A 20,155-nucleotide genomic window follows, 5' to 3' on the forward strand; every position below is an offset into this window, starting at 1 on the left:
TGTAGTCCTGGCGACTGGACCTTTTTTGGAACACCATTATTTTGGTCTTACTGAGATTTACTGTCAGGGCCCAGGTCTGACAGAATCTGTGCAGAAGATCTAGGTGCTGCTGTAGGCCCTCCTTGGTTGGTGACAGAAGCACCAGATCATCAGCAAACAGTAGACATTTGACTTCGGATTCTAGTAGGGTGAGACCGGGTGCTGCAGACTGTTCTAGTGCCCGCGCCAATTCGTTGATATATATGTTGAAGAGGGTGGGGCTTAAGCTGCATCCCTGTCTCACCCCACGACCCTGTGTGAAGAAATGTGTGTATTTTTTGCCAATTTTAACCGCACACTTGTTGTTTGTGTACATGGATTTTATAATGTCGTATGTTTTACCCCCAACACCACTTTCCATCAATTTGTATAGCAGACCCTCATGCCAAATTGAGTCGAAGGCTTTTTTGAAATCAACAAAGCATGAGAAGACTTTGCCTTTGTTTTGGTTTGTTTGGTTGTCAATTAGGGTGTGTAGGGTGAATACATGGTCTGTTGTACGGTAATTTGGTAAAAAGCCAATTTGACATTTGCTCAGTACATTGTGTTCATTGAGGAAATGTACGAGTCTGCTGTTAATGATAATGCAGAGTATTTTACCAAGGTTACTGTTGACGCATATTCCACGGTAGTTATTGGGGTCAAATTTGACTCCACTTTTGTGGATTGGGGTGATCAGTCCTTGGTTCCAAATATTGGGGAAGATGCCAGAGCTAAGGACGATGTTAAAGAGTTTTAGTATAGTCAATTGGAATTTGTTGTCTGTATATTTGATCATTTCATTAAGGATACCATCAACACCACAGGCCTTTTTGTGTTGGAGGGTTTTTATTTTGTCCTGTAACTCATTCAAGGTAATTGGAGAATCCAGTGGGTTCTGGTAGTTTTTAATAGTTGATTCTAGTATTTGTATTTGATCATGTATATGTTTTTGCTCTTTATTCTTTGTTATAGAGCCAAAAAGATTGGAGAAGTGGTTTACCCATACATCTCCATTTTGGATAGATAATTCTTCGTGTTGTTGTTTGTTTAGTGTTTTCCAATTTTCCCAGAATTGGTTAGAGTCTATGGATTCTTCAATTACATTGAGCTGATTTCTGACATGCTGTTCCTTCTTTTTCCGTAGTGTATTTCTGTATTGTTTTAGTGATTCACCATAGTGAAGGCGTAGACTCAGGTTTTCCGGGTCTCTATGTTTTTGGTTGGACAGGTTTCTCAATTTATTTCTTAGATTTTTGCATTCTTCATCAAACCATTTGTCATTGTTGTTCATTTTCTTCGGTTTTCTATTTGAGATTTTTAGATTTGATAGGGAAGCTGAGAGGTCAAATATACTGTTAAGATTTTCTACTGCCAAGTTTACACCTTCACTATTGCAGTGGAACGTTTTACCCAGGAAGTTGTCTAAAAGGGATTGGATTTGCTGTTGCCTAATTGTTTTTTGGTAGGTTTCCAAACTGCATTCCTTCCATCTATAGCATTTCTTAATGTTACTCAGTTCCTTTGGCTTTGATGCCTCATGATTGAGTATTGCTCTGTTCAAGTAGACTGTAATTTTGCTGTGATCTGATAGGGGTGTCAGTGGGCTGACTGTGAACGCTCTGAGAGACTCTGGGTTGAGGTCAGTAATAAAGTAGTCTACAGTGCTACTGCCAAGAGATGAGCTATAGGTGTACCTAGTCTCTCTCTCACTCACAATTTGACAAGCACTTGATAATGCCTTAAATTTTACGGCGATATCCCCTGGTGGCCATAATGCACCCTAAAAAAAACATGCCTTTTGCATGTATGAAGAATGCTGCGTTGTGCCCTTCTCCCAGAGTGTGCTGCACAATCTGAAGCGCCTTTCTCACAGGCTACAAGTGAAGATCCAATTCCGAGGTGCATATTGAAGATATTGGAAGATGATCACATTTACTTCGCCAGCCAACAAGATGAGACAGCTCGGCGCATTCAACATGTCAATACCTCTCAAAAATACAAGTAGTGATGAAGTCAATCTCTCTTCCACTTTGAGCCAGGAGAGAATTGACATACATATTATTAATGTTAGCTCTCTGTGTACATCAAAGGGCCAGCCGTGCTGCTCTGTTGTGATCCAATGGTAACTTTCCTAAGTCCCTCTTTGTGGCACCTGGCCACACGACTGAACAGTAGTCCAGGTGCAACAAAAGTAGGGCCTGTAGGACCTGCCTTGTTGATATGCCCGTTAAGAATGCAGAGCAGCGCTTTATTATGGACAGACTTCTTCCCATCTTAGCTACTGTTGTGTCAATATGTTTTGACCATGAAAGTTTACAATCCAGGGTTAGTCACCTCAACTTGCTCAATTTCCAAATTATTCATTTCAAGATTTAGTTGAAGTTGAGAGTTTAGTGAATGATTTGCCCTGGTTGTCCTGATTCTACCTGGATTACGTTGGAGGCTTTCATTAAAGAACACCCTCTGATCTGATAGACAGGTAACTCTTTATAATAATGTAGCAGGGGGTGTAAAGCCATAACACATATGTTATTCCAGCAGCAGACTATGATAGATACTGTCTGATACTGGAATGACTTGCTTCCCTCCAGGCCTGAGGTCACACACTTTCTAGTATTGCCACTCCTATCTGCTATGGCAAAAAGGAGTGGCAATATCGTCAAATATATGGATAAAAAGTAACTTTGTCCAAGAGAGATTTACATAGTGTTCAAAATGTCACGCCAGGGTAAGCCTATACAAAACACAGTCCTTATTTGAAGTGTTTCTAAAATTTCCAATGGGAAAAATGGTGGAAAAAGATTGGAACCATTTCCCTGTTTGACCGCTAGGCTTTATGGGTATTATGACACCTTCACAAAGGGGCTTTATGAACCTAGTTTAGCTGTGGTGAGCTAGAAAAATGGAAGGATGAGTGAGAGAAACTTACGTGGGGTGCCCTGGCATGCCTCCTCCATACTGACACGCACGTACGGAGCGGTAACTGGTTCTAGCTGGTCAGCAAATGGGGCTGGATCTGTCAGACCCTATAACACACACACACAGTATGACAATGTGTTTGGGTGAGTCTTCAATCCATCACTTCCTTAAGTCCAATTCGCATTAACCATAAGCACTCTTATGTTATGCCGGATGTCATTCATTTGAACGGGGAATGTCCAAAAAATATGCATTTTCTGTTATGCCAATTCTACTTTGACTGTTACCTCAAGTTTTAGTTTATTGTGATTTGTTTTTTATTCTAATTATTAGGTGCAGAGGTCGTTAGCTACAGTTTATACAACGGGGGGGTTTAATCCTGAATGCTGATTGGTTAAAACTAAATTCCAGACGGTGTCTATTCCACAAGTTACCACTAGCTAAATCGATGATGTTAAAATGTTCTGTTCCATCTGACTGCGCAATCCACTGTCACATCAACCCAGCCAGGCAATTTATAAACTTGATCCACTATAAAAAGCATCTAGACATGATCTCCCATTTCGTTTAGACTAGCATTTGATTTAACAGTGGAGATTTGTATAAACCTTGGTTGTCTGTCTCTCCGACACCTGCAAAAAAAAAGCAATTTTGGAAATTTGATCTCCAGCTGTTCCATAGTAATGAACGTGTCATTAGTTAGGACGAGACAGACACCTTTTCTCGGCCAGTCAAAATCATGAATCAGCTGGCATCGATATTTATGGATGTATATACAGTACCAAACAAAACAGTACCACACCTACTCATTCCAGGTTATTATTATTATTATTATTTTTTACTATTTTATACATTGTAGAATAATAGTGAAGACATCAAAGCTATGAAATAACACATGGAATCATGTAGGACCCCGCCCCAAAAGTGTTAAACAAATCAAAGTATAGTATATATTTGAGATTCTTCAAATTAGCCGCCCTTTGCCTTGATGACAGCTTGGCACACTCTTGGCATTCTCTCAACCAGCTTCATGAGGTAGTCAGAATGCAATTCAATTAACAGGTGTGCCTTGTTAAATTTGTGGAATTTATTTTCTGCTCAATGCGTTTGATCCAATCAGTTGTGTTGTGACAAGGTAGGGGTGGTATTCAGAATATAGCCCTATTCGGTAAAAGACCAAGTCCATATTATGGCAACAACAGCTCAAATAAGCAAAGAGAAATGACAGTCCATCATTACTTCAAGCCATGAAGGTCTGTCAAATTTCAAGAACTTTGAAAGTTTCTTCAAGTGCAGTCACAAAAACCATCAAGCGCTATGATGAAACTGGCTCTCATGAGGACCACCACAGGACAGGAAAACCCAGAGTTACCTCTGCTGAGGACAAGTTCATTAGTTACCAGCTTCAGAAAATCGGCAAAATAAATCCAAATAAATGCTTCACAGAGTTCAAGTAAAATACACATCTCAACATCAACTTTTCAGAAGAGACTGCGTGAATCAGGCATTTATGGTCAAATTGCTGAGAAGAACCCACTACTAAAGGACACCAATAATAAGAAGAGACTTGCTTGGGCCAAGAAACATGAGCAATGGATAGACAGGTGGAAATCTGTCCTTTGGTCTGATGAGTCCAAATTTGAGGTTTTTGGTTCCAACCATCGTCTTTGAGACGCAGAGTAGGTGAAATTATGATCTCTGCATGTGTGGTTCCCAACGTGAAGCATGAAGGAAGAGGTTTGATGGTGTGGGGTGCTTTGCTGGTGACACTGTCAGAGATTTATTTAGAACTCAAGGCACACAACCAGCATGGCTACCATAGCACTCTGCAGCGATACGCCATCACATTGCGCTAAGTGTGACTATCATTTGTTTTTCAACAGGACAATGACCCAAAACACACCTCCAGGCTGTGTAATGGCTATTTGACCAAGAAGGAGAGTAATGGAGTGCTGCATCAGATGACCTGGCCTCCACAATCACCCGACCTCAACCCAATTGAGATGGTTTGGGATGAGTTGGACCGCAGAGTGAAGGAAAAGCAGCCAACAAGTGCTCAGTATATGTGGGAACTCCTTCAAGACTGTTGGAAAAGCATTCCAGGTGAAGCTGGTTGAGAGAATGCCAAGAGTGTGCAAAGCTGTCATCAAGCGAAAGGGTGGCTACTTTTGATTTGTTTAACACTTTTTTGGTTACTACATGATTCCATATGTATTATTTCATAGTGTTGATGTCTTCACTATTATTCTACAATGTAGAAAATAGTAAAAAATAAAGAAAAACCCTTTAAATCAGTAGGTGTGTCCAAACTTTTGACTGGTACTGTATATAAATAAATGTCAATAGAAAACAGGTAGAATGAAACGAAATTCAGCTAGTCTGCGGTCTTTCCAGCTTTCCAGTTTGAAGTGATTGTGCTAGCTGTGTTGTTGGCTAGCTCTTCTGAACAACGGTGTCCTGAGAGCGCGTTTTCTCTGCCAGGCGAAATCTCGCATCATTAGCTCATCGTTGTGGACGTATCCAAATACACCTCCCTAGAAAACAGCTTAAAGAACCGCAAATGCACCTACTTTGCTGTTTTTCTGGCTGGACTGTTTGACGTGACTGTAAGTTAGCCGCAGCTGTTGGCTAGCTAGCAAGCAAGGGATCAGAACGAACGACTGGGTCACGTCCATAGATACAGAACAAAAATACTTAACGACAGGGTCACGTCTCTGGCAACCGAACGGATAGAACGGCTTGGATAGCAACCTTAGATGTGTGTCGGGACGATATCTCGTGGAAGGATGAAATTGTATTAACACATTAATCAAAATAAAGTTATGTCAATCATTACTTTAGTATGTTGGTAACCCGTTGTATAAAGGTAATTATAAACTGGGTGGTTTGAGCCCTGAATGCTGATTGGCTGACAGCCAAGCCAAGGCAGTTAACCCACTGTTCCTAGGCGTCATTGAAAATAAGAATTCGTTCTTAAATGACTTGCCTAGTTAAATAAAATATTTTTTTTAACATGAGACCGTATACCCCAGGTATGACAAAACATTTATTTTTCCTGCTCTAATTACGTACGAAGTCAGTTTATAAAAGCATGAAGGCACCTCGAGGGTTTGTATATTGCCAATATACTACGGCTAAGGGCTGTGTCCAGGCACTCTGCGTTGCGTCGTGCTTATGAACTATCCTTAGCCATGGTATATTGGCCATATAACACACCTCTCGGGCCTTATTGCTTAAATAATACCCTTAAAGCCGGTGTTTGGAGGATACAGTGGCTTGCAAAAGTATTCAACCCCCTTGGCATTTTTCCTATTTTGTTGTCTTACAACCTGGAATTAAAATTGATTTGGGGGGGGGTTGTATCATTTGATTTACACAACATGCCTACCACTTTGAAGATGCTAAATATTTTTTTATTGTGAAACAAACAAGAAATAAGACTAAACAAAACAGAAAACTTGAGCGTGCATAACGACTCACACCCCCAAAGTCAATACTTTGTAGAGCAACCTTTTTGCAGCAATTACAGCTGCAAGTCTCTTGGGGTATATCTTTACAAGCTTGGCACATCTAGCCACTGGGATTTTTGCCCATTCTTCAAGGCAAAACTGCTCCAGCTCCTTCAAGTTGGATGGGTTCCGCTGGTGTACAGCAATATTTAAGTCATACCAGATTCTCAATTGGATTGAGGTCTGAGCTTTGACTAGGCCATTCCAAGAAATGTAAATGTTTCCCCTTAAACCAATCGAGTGTTGCTTTAGCAGTGTGCTTAGGGTCACTGTCCTGCTGGAAGGTGAACCTCCATCCCAGTCTTAAATCTCTGGAAGACTGAAACAGGTTTCCCTCAAGAATTTCCCTGTATTTAGCGCCAGCCATCATTTCTTCCAGTACATTCTTCCATATGCTTGGGGAGTCTCCCACCTTCCTTTTGGCAAACACCAAACGTGTTTGCTTATTTTTTTCTTTAAGCAATGGCTTTTTTTCTGGCCACTCTCCGTAAAGCCCAGCTCTGTGAAGTGTACGGCTTAAAGTGGTCCTATGGACAGATACTCCCATCTTCTCTGTGGAGCTTTGCAGCTCCTCCAGGGTTATATTTGGTCTCTTTGTTGCCTCTCTGATTAATGCCCTCCTTGCCTGGTCCGTGAGATTTGGTGGGCGGCCCTCTCTATTTTTTTAATAATGGATTTAAATGGTGCTCCGTGGGATGTTCAAACTTTCTGATATTTTTTTTATAACCCAACACGGATCTGTACATCTCCACAACTTTGACCCTGTCCTATTGGAGAGCTCCTGGGTCTTCATAGTATTGCTTGCTTGGTGGTGTTGCAGACTCTGGGGCCTTTCAGAACAGGTGTGTGTATATATACAGTGGAGCAAAAAAGTATTTAGTCAGCCACCAATTGTGCAAGTTCTCCCACTTAAAAAGATGAGGCCTGTAATTTTCATCATAGGTACACTTCAACTATGACAGACAAAATGAGAAAAAAAATCCAGAAAATCACATTGTAGGATTTTTAATGAATTTATTTGCAAATTATGGTGGAAAATAAGTCTTTGGTCAATAGCAAAAGTTTCTCAATACTTTGTTATATACCCTTTGTTGGCAATGACAGAGGTCAAACGTTTTCTGTAAGTCTTCACAAGGTTTTTACACACTGTTGCTGGTATTTTGTCCCATTCCTCCATGCAGATCTGATCTAGAGCAGTGATGTTTTGGGGCTGTTGCTGGGCAACACGGACTTTCAACTCCCTCCAAATATTTTCTATGGGGTTGAGATCTGGAGACTGGCTAGGCCACTCCAGGACCTTAAAATGCTTCTTACGAAGCCACTCTTTCGTTGCCCGGGCGGTGTGTTTGGGATCATTGTCATGCTGAAAGACCCAGCCACGTTTCATCTTCAATGCCCTTGCTGATGGAAGGAGGTTTTCACTCAAAATCTCACGATACATGGCCCCATTCATTCTGTCCTTTACACGGATCAGTCGTCCTGGTCCCTTTGCAGAAAAACAGCCCCAAAGCATGATGTTTCCACCCCCATGCTTCACAGTAGGTATGGTGTTCTTTGGATGCAACTCAGCATTCTTTGTCCTCCAAACACGACGAGTTGAGTTTTTACCAAAAAGTTATATTTTGGTTTCATCTGACCATATGACATTCTCCCAATCTTCTTCTGGATCATCCAAATGCTCTCTTAGCAAACTTCAGACAGGCCTGGACATGTACTGGCTTAAGCAGGGGGACACGTCTGCCACTGCAGGATTTGAGTCCCTGGCGGCGTAGTGTGTTACTGATGGTAGACTTTGTTACTTTGGTCCCAGCTCTCTGCAGGTCATTCACTAGGTCCCCCGTGTGGTTCTGGGATTTTTGCTCACCGTTCTTGTGATCATTTTGACCCCACGGGGTGAGATCTTGCGTGGAGCCCCAGATCAAGGGAGATTATCAGTGGTCTTGTATGTCTTCCATTTCCTAATAATTGCTCCCACAGTTGATTTCTTCAAACCAAGCTGCTTTCCTATTGCAGATTCAGTCTTCCCAGCCTGGTGCAGGTCTATAATTTGTTTCTGGTGTCCTTTGACAGCTCTTTGGTCTTGGCCATAGTGGAGTTTGGAGTGTGACTGTTTGAGGTTGTGGACAGGTGTATTTTATACTGATAACAAGTTCAAACAGATGCCATTAAAACAGGTAACGAGTGGAGGACAGAGGAGCCTCTTAAAGAAGAAGTTACAGGTCTGTGAGAGCCAGAAATCTTGCTTGTTTGTAGGTGACCAAATACTTATTTTCCACCATAATTTGCAAATAAATTCATTAAAAATCCTACAATGTGATTTTCTGGATTTTTTTTTCTCATTTTGTCTGTCATAGTTGAAGTGTACCTATGATGAAAATTACAGGCCTCTCTCATCTTTTTAAGTGGGAGAACTTGCACAATTGGTGGCTGACTAAATACTTTTTTGCCCCACTGTACATACATACACACAGTTGAAGTCGGAAGTTTACATACATTTAAACTCAGTTTTTCACATATCCTGACATTTAATCCTTGTAGAAATTCCCTGTCTTAAGTCAGTTAGGATCACCACTTTATTTTAAGAATGTGAAATGTCAGAAAAAAATAGTAGAGAGAAGGATTTATTTCAGTTATTATTTCTTTCATCACATTCCCAGTGGGTCTGCAGTTTACATACACTCAATTAGTATTTGGTAGCATTGCCTTTAAATTGTTTAACTTGGGTCAAATGTTTCGGGTAGCCACAAGCTTCCCACAATAAGTTGGGTGAATTTTGGCCCATTCCTCATGACAGAGCAGGTGTAACTGAGTCAGGTTTGTTGGCCTCCTTGCTTGCACATGCTTTTTCAGTTCTACCCACACATTTTCTATAGGATTGAGGTCAGGGCTTTGTGATGGCCACTCCAATACCTTGACTTTGTTGTCCTTAAGCCATTTTGCCACAACTTTGGAAGTATGCTTGGGGTCATTGTCCATTTGGAAGACCCATTTGCGACTAAGCTTTAACTTCCTGACTGATGTCTTGAGATGTTGCTTCAATATATCAACATAATATCTACTCATGATGCCATCTATTTTGTGAAGTGCACCAGTCCCTCCTGCACCAAAGCACCCCCACAACATGATGCTGCCACCCCCGTGCTTCACGGTTGGGATGGTGTTCTGCGGCTTGCAAGCATCCCCCTTTTTCCTCCAAACATAACGATGGTCATTATGGCCAAACAGTTCCATTTTTGTTTCAACAGACCAGAGGACGATTCTCCAAAAAGTACGATCTTTGTCCCCATGTGCAGTTGCAAACTGTAGTCTGGCTTTTTTATGGCGGTTTTGGAGAAGTGGCTTCTTCCTTGCTGAGTGGCCTTTCAGGTTATGTCGATATAGGACTCGATTCACTGTGGATATAGATACTTTCGTACCTGTTTCCTCCAGCATCTTCACAAGGCCCTTTGCTGTTGTTCTGGGATTGATTTTCACTTTTCACACCAAAGTACGTTCATCTCTAGGGGACAGAACGAGTCTCCTTCCTGAGCGGTATGGCGGCTGCGTGGTACCATGGTGTTTATACTTGCGTACTATTGTTTGTACAGATAAACGTGGTACCTTCAGTCGTTTGGAAATTGCTCCCAAGGATGAATCAGACTTGTGGAGGTCTACAATTTTTTCTGAGGTCTGGGCTGATTTCTTTTGATTTTCCCATGATGTCAAGCAAAGAGGCACTGAATTTGAAGGTAGGCCTTGAAATACATCCACAGGTACACCTCCAATTGACTCAAATGATGTCAATTAGCCTATCAGAATCTTCTAAAGCCATAACATCATTTTCTGGAATTTTCCAAGCTACTTTAAGGCACAGTCAACTTAATGTATGTAAACTTCTGACCCACTGGAATTGTGATACAGTGAGTTATAAGTTAAATAATCTGTCTGTAAACAATTGTTGGAAAAATGACTTGTGTCACGCACGAAGTAGATGTCCTAACCGACTTGCCAAAACTATAGTTTGTTAAGAAGAAATTTGTGGAGTGGTTGAAAAACGAGTTTTAATGACTCAACCTAAGTGTATGTAAACTTCCGACTTCAACTGTGTGTGTGTGTGTGTGTGTGTGTGTGTATATATAGTCATAATTGTCATTATTACACATATACACTGCTCAAAAAAATAAAGGGAACACTTAAACAACACAATGTAACTCCAAGTCAATCACACTTCTGTGATTGTGTGATTAGGCTACCTCTGTGTGATTAGGCTACCCTCCATGTGCTCGCCAGAGGTAGCCTGACTGCCATTAGGTACCGAGATAAGATCCTCAGACCCCTTGTGAGACCATATGCTGACACATGCACATTTGTGGCCTGCTGGAGGTCATTTTGCAGGGCGCTGGCAGTGCACCTCCTTGCACAAAGGCGGAGGTAGCGGTCCTGCTGCTGGGTTGTTGCCCTCCTACGGCCTCCTCCACGTCTCCTGATGTACTGGCCTGTCTCCTGGTAGCGCCTGCATGCTCTGGACACTACGCTGACAGACACAGCAAACCTTTTTGCCACAGTTCGCATTGATGTGCCATCTTGGATGAACTGCACTACCTGAGCCACTTGTGTGGGTTGTAGACTCCGTCTCATGCTACCACTAGAGTGAGAGCACCGCCAGCATTCAAAAGTGATCAAAACATCAGCCAGGAAGCATAGGAACTGAGAAGTGGTCTGTGGTCACCACCTGCAGAATCACTCCTGTTTTGGGGGGTGTCTTGCTAATTGCCTATAATTTCCACCTTTTGTCTATTCCATTTGCACAACAGCATGTGAAATTTATTGTCAATCAGTGTTGCTTCCTAAGTGGACAGTTTGATTTCACAGAAGTGTGATTGACTTGGAGTTACATTGTGTTGTTTAACCTGTTGAGGCTGGGGGCGCTGTTGTCACTATTTATGGTAATCTTGTAATTTTTGAAACGGCTTCCTACAAAACTCTTGATCGTACAATATGCATATTATTATTATTATTGGATAGAAAACAGTCTATAGTTTCTATAGGAGTTGAAATTTTGTCTCTAAGTGGAACAGAACCCCTTCTACAGCAATTTCCCTGACATGGAGTCAAATTTCAGAAATTTTGGCCCCTGATCTGGAGTCAGTTAAAAGGCCACTGTTATTGCTATGAGTATACGGACACTGCTTACGTCTTCCCCTGGATGCCTTTACGTGATGACGATTTGAATGGGGTCGATTGCGCGTTCACAGGCACTATAAATTAAAAAACCCTGTAGCTAGTAAGTCTTTTGGAGCTGCGTTATGCGCGTGGAGGACACCGACCCGCACCTGTTCCAAGCATTAGTGTTGGGAGTAATCTTTCTCCGGTCATGTTAAGACTCGTTATAGGAGTTAAAAACATCATAAGGTAGTTAATTTAAAGCGTTTTATAGCAATTTATATCCGTTTAGTGCGATTTTGGGACATTTATTTCTGAAACGCTGTGAATCGCCGGGCACGCTTCCAGTTCATGCTGAACGCAGTTGGCATTTCCACATGGCAAGAGGACAGCTTTCCACCAAAAGACGATTAGACCCAAGAAAGGATCCTTTGCCCAAGATACTGATGGAAGAACAGCTCAAAGTAGGACATTTTTATTATGATAAATCGTGTTTCTGTCGAAAAATGTTAGTGGCTTAGGACGCCATGTTTTTTGACGTAGCTTCGCTTGGCGCAAACTGTATTGAAAAGTAAGGATAATTAAAAAAATGTAATTCCGCGATTGTATTAAGAATTAAACTGTCTATCAATCGATGTCCACCCTATATTTTTTAGTCACGTTTATGAGTATTTATGTATAAGAGTAGATCACTGTCTAATATGGCGCACGGACATTTTCTCACCAGCTGGGCTACTTTCCCCATTGTCTAACCATGATTTTGGTGGCTAAATATGCACATTTTCGAACAAACTGTATATGCATGTTGTAATGTGATGTTACAGGGGTGTCATCTGAAGAATTCTGAGAAGGTTAGTGAAAAAAATAATATATTTTGGCGATGTTGACGTTATCGCTCACTTTGGCTAGAATTAATGCTGGGGTAATGTTTGCACCTGTGCTATGCTAATATAACGATTTATTGTGTTTTCGCTGTAAGACACTTAGAAAATCTGAAATATTGTCTGTATTCACAGGATCTGTGTCTTTCGATTAGTGTATGCTGTGTATTTTTACGAAATGTTTGATGATTAGTAAGTAGGTAAACACGTTGCTCTATGTAGTTATTCTAGTCCATTTGTGACGGTGGGTGCAATTGTAACCTATGCCATCTACCTGAAATATGCACATTTTTCTAACAAAACCTATCCCATACCATAAATATGTTATCAGACTGTCATCTGATGAGTTTTTTTCTTGGTTAGGGGCTATAAATATCTTAGTTTAGCCGAATTGGTGATAGCTACTGGTGTTGGTGGACAAATAAAAGATGGTGGATTATGCTAATGTGTTTTTAGGTAATAGATGTACATCTTTACATATTGTGTCTTCCCTGTAAAACATTTTAAAAATCGGACATGTTGGCTGGATTCACAAGATCTGTGTCTTTCATTAGCTGTATTGGACTTTAATGTGTGAAAGTTAAATATTTAAAAAAAAAAATATTTTTTGAATTTCGCGGCTCTGCCTTTTCAGTGGGGGTGGGGGGGGAGTGCCGCTAGCGGCACCCTCAGCCTAGACAGGTTAAGTGTTCCCTTTATTTTTTTGAGCAGTGTATATAAATATATATATACACATATATACTATATAAATATTAGGTTCTGCTTTTCTGATGTATCAAATACTTATGTCATGCAATAAAATGCAAATTAATTACTTAAAAATCATACAATGTGATTTTCTGGATTTTTGAAGTGTACCTATGATAAAAATTACAGACCTCTACATGCTTTGTAAGTAGGAAAACCTGCAAAAACGGCAGTGTTCAAATACTTGTTCTCCCCACTGTATATCCATAAAAATTAGGTCAGCTGATTTATGAATTCGACTGGCTGAGAAACACTGCCTGCCTTCCTGTCTGTCTCATCCCGACAGTTCATTACTATGGGACAGCTGGAGATCGAAATTTGAACATTGAAACAATGTTGGGAGAGACAGACAGACAAGGTTAATACGAATCTCCACTGTTGAAAACTAAATGTTAGCCTAAAAGAAATGTGAGCTAACATCTTGATAGTTTTTATAGTGGAGATCAAGTTTATAAATTGCTTGGCTGGGCTGATGAGACAGTGGATTGCGCAGTCAGATTGAACAGAGAAAATAGGTATTTTAAGGTAATAGATTTAGATGGTGGTAACTTGCGGAATAGACACCGGCTGGAATGCGGTTTTAACCAATCAGCATTCAGGATTATACCCACCCGTTGTATAAAATGAATTATAAACTAGGTGGTTGGAGCCCTGAATGCTGATTGGTATATGAGACCGTATACCACGGGTATGACAAAACATTTATTTGTACAGCTCTAATTACGTTGGTAACCAGTTTATAATAGCAATAAGGCACCTCTGGGGTTTGTGGTATATGGCCAATATATCGCGGCTATGGGCTGTTCTTAATCAAGACACAACGCGGAGTGCCTGGATACACCCCGTAGCTGTGTAATGTGCCTTATTGCTTAAATAGGTTGTGATGTAAACGGGCGTCACTCACCACTGTGGATCGTCGGACCTTGACGGCCTGCTCTCCCTCCATCTCTCCGTTGATTTCATCCCTTCTCCTCTTTCTTGATGTTTTCCCAGGCAGTCGGTAACAACTGTGTGCTTCCATGGTTGCACTTCGATATGGATAGATTATTTATTTTTTTATCTGAAAAAGCTGTGCTCTGGCTTTTAATCTTAACCACTGGATGGGGCTGTTATGCACGTTTACAATACTTTTTCTTTGCAACTTTCACAATTAGCGACAACTTCTTGATGTCATTTGGTGATTTCACCAGATACGCATTTACTGTATGTAGCCCTTACTGTATACAAAGGATCAAGAAGGGGGTCGAGATTTCTAGGCCACTCAACTACGTAGAAATGTTATTTTATACTAGGCAGTCACAACAATTGCCCATTGTATTTAGTCAGAATGTCAATTAAAAGCATAACATAAAGAGTCAATGAACGAATCTATCTGGGGGACAACTCCCAAAAATGCAATCACACTGGTGATTCTCTGACGAGTGACAGACAGGCAGGAATGATGACAGATATATCAATATCTAGCTAGCTAACGTTAGTTGCCTAAGAGTCAATGATTAGTTTTAGCTACGATTTCAGCTCCACACTTTCTCAAAAGGTTGTGAAATTGGGCTATTTCCTTATTTCGGCAAGGGAAAAATGCCTACTGCTGGCTGGCTCAAACAACTGTTAGCTAACTTAGCTAGGTAGCTTAAGCGTTAGCTACTAACCTGTCTGTGTAAACGCAGCTAGTCTCACTTATTAGTTCTCTTCCGGGTTTGATGTCCAAGCCCGCAAAGTTTCCATCAAAAGTCAGACGTGTGGTTCTGATTAAGTTGCTTTCAAAGACAGAGTACCAGAAAACAATCGATTGACACAAAGTTTGATTGACAGCGAGTCGGAACTACAACCCTACAGTAGGAAATGACATAACTCAACTCATCAGTTAACCATGCACGTGTTGCCATCTGGTGGATACTATGTGCAACAAAACAATTCTAAAGACGTTTAATTTTCTATCATAATTCATCAAGCTTAGTTAGCTAATTAACTAGCTAGTTGCCTAGTTCTAATACAGTACAATATAACCAATGCAAAGTGGTTTTCCCATCTCTCTTATAGTTGTATGTTTATGTTCCTTTTCATACAACATTTGAAGTGCATGAACTACTAAAATGTTATTCGACATGCAGTCCCTCAAGAAAATAACATGTCAAACAAGGATACACCTTTTTAAAATTTGTTTTAGAGGTTTGTTTAGGCAGAAATAGTGAATGTTATTGTCGTAGCGAAAATCTTCTGATTCAAAAGACCATTTAGTTTCGTTGACTGAAGAAATGACTGGAAATACGAAAAAGGCGTCACATAATATTCATTATAAAATGAAGGGTATAAGATACTGTCCATGTACAACCAAGAAGAGTTAAGAGTTTAGTTCTAGAATTAAGTCACGCTGGTCTTGTGTTCTGGAATTTATACCACAGGAGAATATCAGACATTCATACCATTTGGTTTTGGCACATCAATCAACACATACAGCAGTCATCACTGTACAAATTCCCATGTAGTTCCCTGAAACAAAATCCTTCAATCATTTTCCAATCTTTTTTCTTCAGTTATGTAAAGGCAAAGATGACAAGGGTGTGCTTTCCCCGTTTGGCAATGCCAAAAAGGGGAAAAGAGAAATAGGAAAAAAAGGAATGGACAGATGGTAGTCGATCATCTTTGATCTTGTGAGGGACCATGAAACCACTTGATGTGTAGAGGAATGCTGGAAACAGGCGATGACGGTAGGGCTTCTGATATTACATTCCCATTCGAATGCTTTGAATGATCTGGAAGATTGCTGAAACAAAATATCAGAGGACATTATTAAGCATTCGATAAGTTGGGGGGGGGGGGGGTTAAATAGGGCCCTCAATCACATTACAGAAACTGAGGTTTATGTACTCTTGATTTACTGATTCATTTATCCCACTTGTGGAAGGGAAATAAACATTTGTGATAGTATTACGCCGCAAACACAAGCCCATCTTATCTTTACATTGAGCATTTTAATACAGAGGCTGTTACTTCTTCTATCAAATAGCACAGGGTTACTGATTAGATTGTGATGAATCTGAAAAATTAATTGTGCTCCTATTCGCAGTAGCCTACTAGCTATTGTGTTACTGTACAAATTGAGCTCTGTACGCATCGCCATGCACCTCCCAAATTGTGTAACAATGCGGAAGGCTCCGTATAGCTCCACATTCAGATGATTCGTTGACGATAGGTCCTGTATAAACACAAACTCACTTCCTTGACAACAGCTCTGCCTGCGATGCTCCGCGAAGAGCAAGAAGTATGAATGCCCAGACTTCTGCAGAGGCCGTATCACCATAAATGCTGCACGGCCAATGCAGACGTCAGATTGACCACGCAGCGCCTTTTCATATCCAAGGATCTTATTGTATTTTCAGATGTAGACTGGCTCTGGCAGCCAAAACAGCCACATACTCCATCTAAACGTTAATCAATTCTCAATTGCAATACGGTTCTAGAAACATGAAGCCCTTTACTTTCATATCACATCAAAATAATTTCACAAATGCAAATTATACACTTAATGTACATTATGTTATCCAGATTTATCGTAGTTACAGCCAACAGTATTTTTCAGTGACAACATGTTTCTGGTGGCCTTCTTCCATTACACACAGGTATTTGAAGCATGCTTTTGAGCTAATTAGCACAGGTGGTCGCCGTTGTCTTCCGCAAACACGCACTGTAACATGGAGATAATGGAGGTGTGGTTTCTAGGAGATACCGACCCTACCGTTACACTCGTTTACACTGAGCTGCACTGAGGTCGGAACGCAATTGCCATAAAAAAAAATGTATTTGTCACATGCGCCGAATACAACAGGTATAATAAACCTTACAGTGAAATGGTTACTTTACAAGCCCTTAACCAACAATGCAGTTCCAAAAAAATAAAGTCTTAAGAAAATATTTACTAAATAAACTGAAGTAAACAATAAATACAACATTAAAATGAAAAAGAAAGAAAAATAATTCAATAGCAACAATAAAATTACAGTAACAAGGCTATATACAGGGGGTACCGGTCTCGAGCCAATGTGTGGGGGAACAGGTTAGTCGAGGTAATATGTACATGTAGGTAGAGGTAAAATGACTATGCATAGATAATAAACAGAGAGTAGCAGCAGTGTAAAAAAAAGAAAAAAAAGGGGGGGGGGGGGGTCAATGCAAATAGTCTGGGTAGCCATTTGATTAGCTGTTCAGGAGTCTTATGGCTTGGGGGTAGAAGCTGTTAAGAAACCTTTTGGACCAAGACTTGGCGCTCCAGTACCGCTTGCCGTGCGGTAGCAGGGAGAACAGTCTATGACTAGGGTGGCTGAAGTCTTTACAATTTTTAGGGCCTTCCTCTGACACCGCCTGGTATAGAGGTCATGGATGGCAGAAAGCTTGGCCTCGGTGATGTACTGGGGCATACGCACTACCCTCTGTAGTGCCTTGTGGTTGGAGGCCGAGCAGTTGCCATACCAACGAGTGGTGCAACCAGTCAGAATGCTCTCGATGGTGCAGCTGTAGAACTTTGAGGATCCGAGGACCCATGCCAAATTTGATCAGTCTCCTGAGGGGGGATAGGCGTCATCGTGCCCTCTTCACGACTGTCTTGGTGTGTTGATAGTTTGTTGGTGATGAGAGCTTCAAGTTCCTTGGTCCACAACATGCTACACTACAGCCCTGTCGATGAGAATGGGGGTGTGCTCAGCCCTCCTTTTCCTGTAGTCCACGATCATCTCCTTTGCCTTGATCACATTGAGGGAGAGGTTGTTATCCTGGCACCACACGGCCAGGTCTCTGACCTCCTCCCTATAGGCTGTTTCATCGTTGTCGGTGAACAGGACTACCACTTTTGTGTCGTCTGCAAACTTAATGATGGTGTTGGAGTCATGCTTAGCCATGCAGTTATGAGTGTACAGGGAGTACCATGTCCCGTTGGTAGGATAGTCTTGATCGGAGCTCATCCAGTTTATTAACCAATGATTGCAAGTTGGCTAATAGGACTGATGGTAGAAGCAGATTACCCACTCGGTTTCAGATTCTTACAAGGCACCCCGACGTACAACCCCTATATCTCTGTCTCTTCTTAATGCGAATGACGGGGATTTGGAACTTTACCTCCGACTCGTTAAATAAAAAAATCTTTGTCCAGTACGAGGAGAATAATCCCTGTTCTGATATCCAGAAGCTATTTTCGGTCATACGAGACAGTGACAGAAACATTATGTACAAAATAAGTTACAAATGTAAAAAAAAACAACACTAAATAGCACAATTGGTTAGGAGCCTGTAAAACCGCAGCCATCTCCTCCGGCACGGTCAATTATTACTATTAACCATGACTGCAATCTGACCTCAGTTAAAATAATCAGTTCAGCTCAGTGTAAATAAGCGTAATGGTAGGGTCGGTATCTTCTGGCAAGGCCGTGTGGGAACACTAACCAAAACCCTATAAAAAGATGTGTAGTAAATTATTATATATATATTTTTTAAAGTTATTTCTCACTGATATGTTTCCAAAACTGTACCACAAGCCATGCATGTTCATGTTTAGACCTAGCCCGTGATCACGACTCTCAGTTCTGGAATGATGAAGGAGTCTTCTGTATGGGGGAGTTCTGTTAAGAGCCCAGACGCTCAGTTTGAACATTAACACGAAACGCTTGTGTTGAGGTTTTGGAAGCACGAGGACCTTATCTTTCATATCAGCAATTGTTTCTCTCTCCAATAAACAAAACTTGATATACATGTTTTGTAGGGTTAGTATTCTCACAAAGCCATATCTCCATGTTACAGCGGGTGTTTACAGAAGACAAAGGGACCACCTGTGCTAATGACTATAGCATGCTCTGAATACCTGTGTGTAAAGGATGAAGGCTGCCAGAAACATGTCATCACTGAAAAATACTGTCGGCTGCAACTGTCATAAAGGTGGTTAAAAACAGTGTTATGTAATTTAGCATTTGTGAAATTATTTTGATGCGGTATGAAAGTAAAGGCTTTATGTTTCTATAACCATAACCATAAGCGCAATTGAGAATCGATTCAAGTTTAGAGTATGTCTTTTTTGACTGCTATAGCCAGTCTACCTCTGAAAATAGCACAAGGTACATGGACCCGAAGGAGTAACGGTAAGCTCATTGAGTGTACATATTGGGCTAGTTCAGACCAAGCAGAAGAAGATAACTTCATCAATAGGCGCTAAAGGTAGTTATAGCGTCTATGAACAGCGTACTCTTAACCTGAATCACGTAATATTAGCAGCTCTAACACGAGACATTTAAAATGTTCTAAAACATGGGGGAATAAACCAATAATGTATAACATGTGTTTGTATACATCATTGGAAAAGAAAAATTCGTGTACACTGTACATATGCATTTACCTGATCCGCAGACGACAAAGATGAATAACGCCAGAAGCCATGGTCCCACTGCCACCTTATCATCACCTGGATTTCTCTGCAGAAATAGATCAGAAACCAACATCAAGATACATCAAAATGTTAAAGTAAACTTTTAGATATTTTGAAACCATTCAAACAAGTAGCTAGGCTATTATTTTCAAGCAAAATAGAAATGCATCTAGAAGACTTCACTGACTATTGATTGAGTGAATCTCAAAACTTGCCGTGGATTTGGCCACATTTCCTCTCAGCGTGATGTTTTTGCTGTGTTTCTCGTTGGCGGTGCGTATTCTCTGTTTTGCCACCATTGTTTAAGCTTATTTTAGCCTTTTAGCTATCGATTACTTATGAAGTTGTAGCTGTCAAATGTAGACAATTGGCTAAATTCCAGAGCTCGGTCGCCGTTTAGTGATGAGTGAATGCTGGAGTTCGGGCGTAATGGATTTGACTCAATTTCGACCATTTCATTGGTCCTTCAGTGAAATCTGCATCCACCGGGCAGCGTGTCTAGAGTTTGGCTACGTACACACAAAGTAGAC

The 20,155-nt window shown here is 40.9% G+C and overlaps 2 protein-coding genes across 3 annotated transcripts in view; both read right to left on the minus strand.

Annotated features, from left to right (window-relative positions):
- Positions 1-15,268, minus strand: part of LOC129832126 (choline-phosphate cytidylyltransferase A-like) — a 31,552-nt gene extending 16,284 nt beyond the window's left edge. The window contains exons 1-3 of one of the 2 annotated variants that reach the window (XM_055895912.1): positions 14,869-15,268; positions 14,124-14,247; positions 2,951-3,047 (exon numbers count right to left, since the gene is read on the minus strand). In XM_055895912.1, coding sequence (XP_055751887.1) covers positions 2,951-3,047; positions 14,124-14,240 — 214 coding nt within the window. In that variant the 5' untranslated portion in view covers positions 14,241-14,247; positions 14,869-15,268. Of the gene's footprint in view, positions 1-2,950; positions 3,048-14,123 lie in introns of both variants that reach the window. The other variant, XM_055895913.1, reaches the window with a different exon arrangement.
- Positions 15,269-15,596: 328 nt separating this feature from the next.
- On the minus strand, positions 15,597-20,139 carry LOC129832128 (stress-associated endoplasmic reticulum protein 1-like). The gene is made up of 3 exons (XM_055895915.1): positions 19,841-20,139; positions 19,596-19,671; positions 15,597-15,983 (listed from the first exon to the last, which is right to left on the minus strand). Exons 1-3 carry the CDS (start codon positions 19,922-19,924, stop codon positions 15,943-15,945), a joined length of 201 nt encoding a protein of 66 aa, XP_055751890.1. The 5' UTR covers positions 19,925-20,139; the 3' UTR covers positions 15,597-15,942.
- Positions 20,140-20,155: the final 16 nt, after the last annotated feature.

The sequence above is a fragment of the Salvelinus fontinalis genome, chromosome 33, assembly GCF_029448725.1.
Source record: "Salvelinus fontinalis isolate EN_2023a chromosome 33, ASM2944872v1, whole genome shotgun sequence".
Taxonomy (NCBI): Eukaryota; Metazoa; Chordata; class Actinopteri; order Salmoniformes; family Salmonidae; genus Salvelinus; species Salvelinus fontinalis.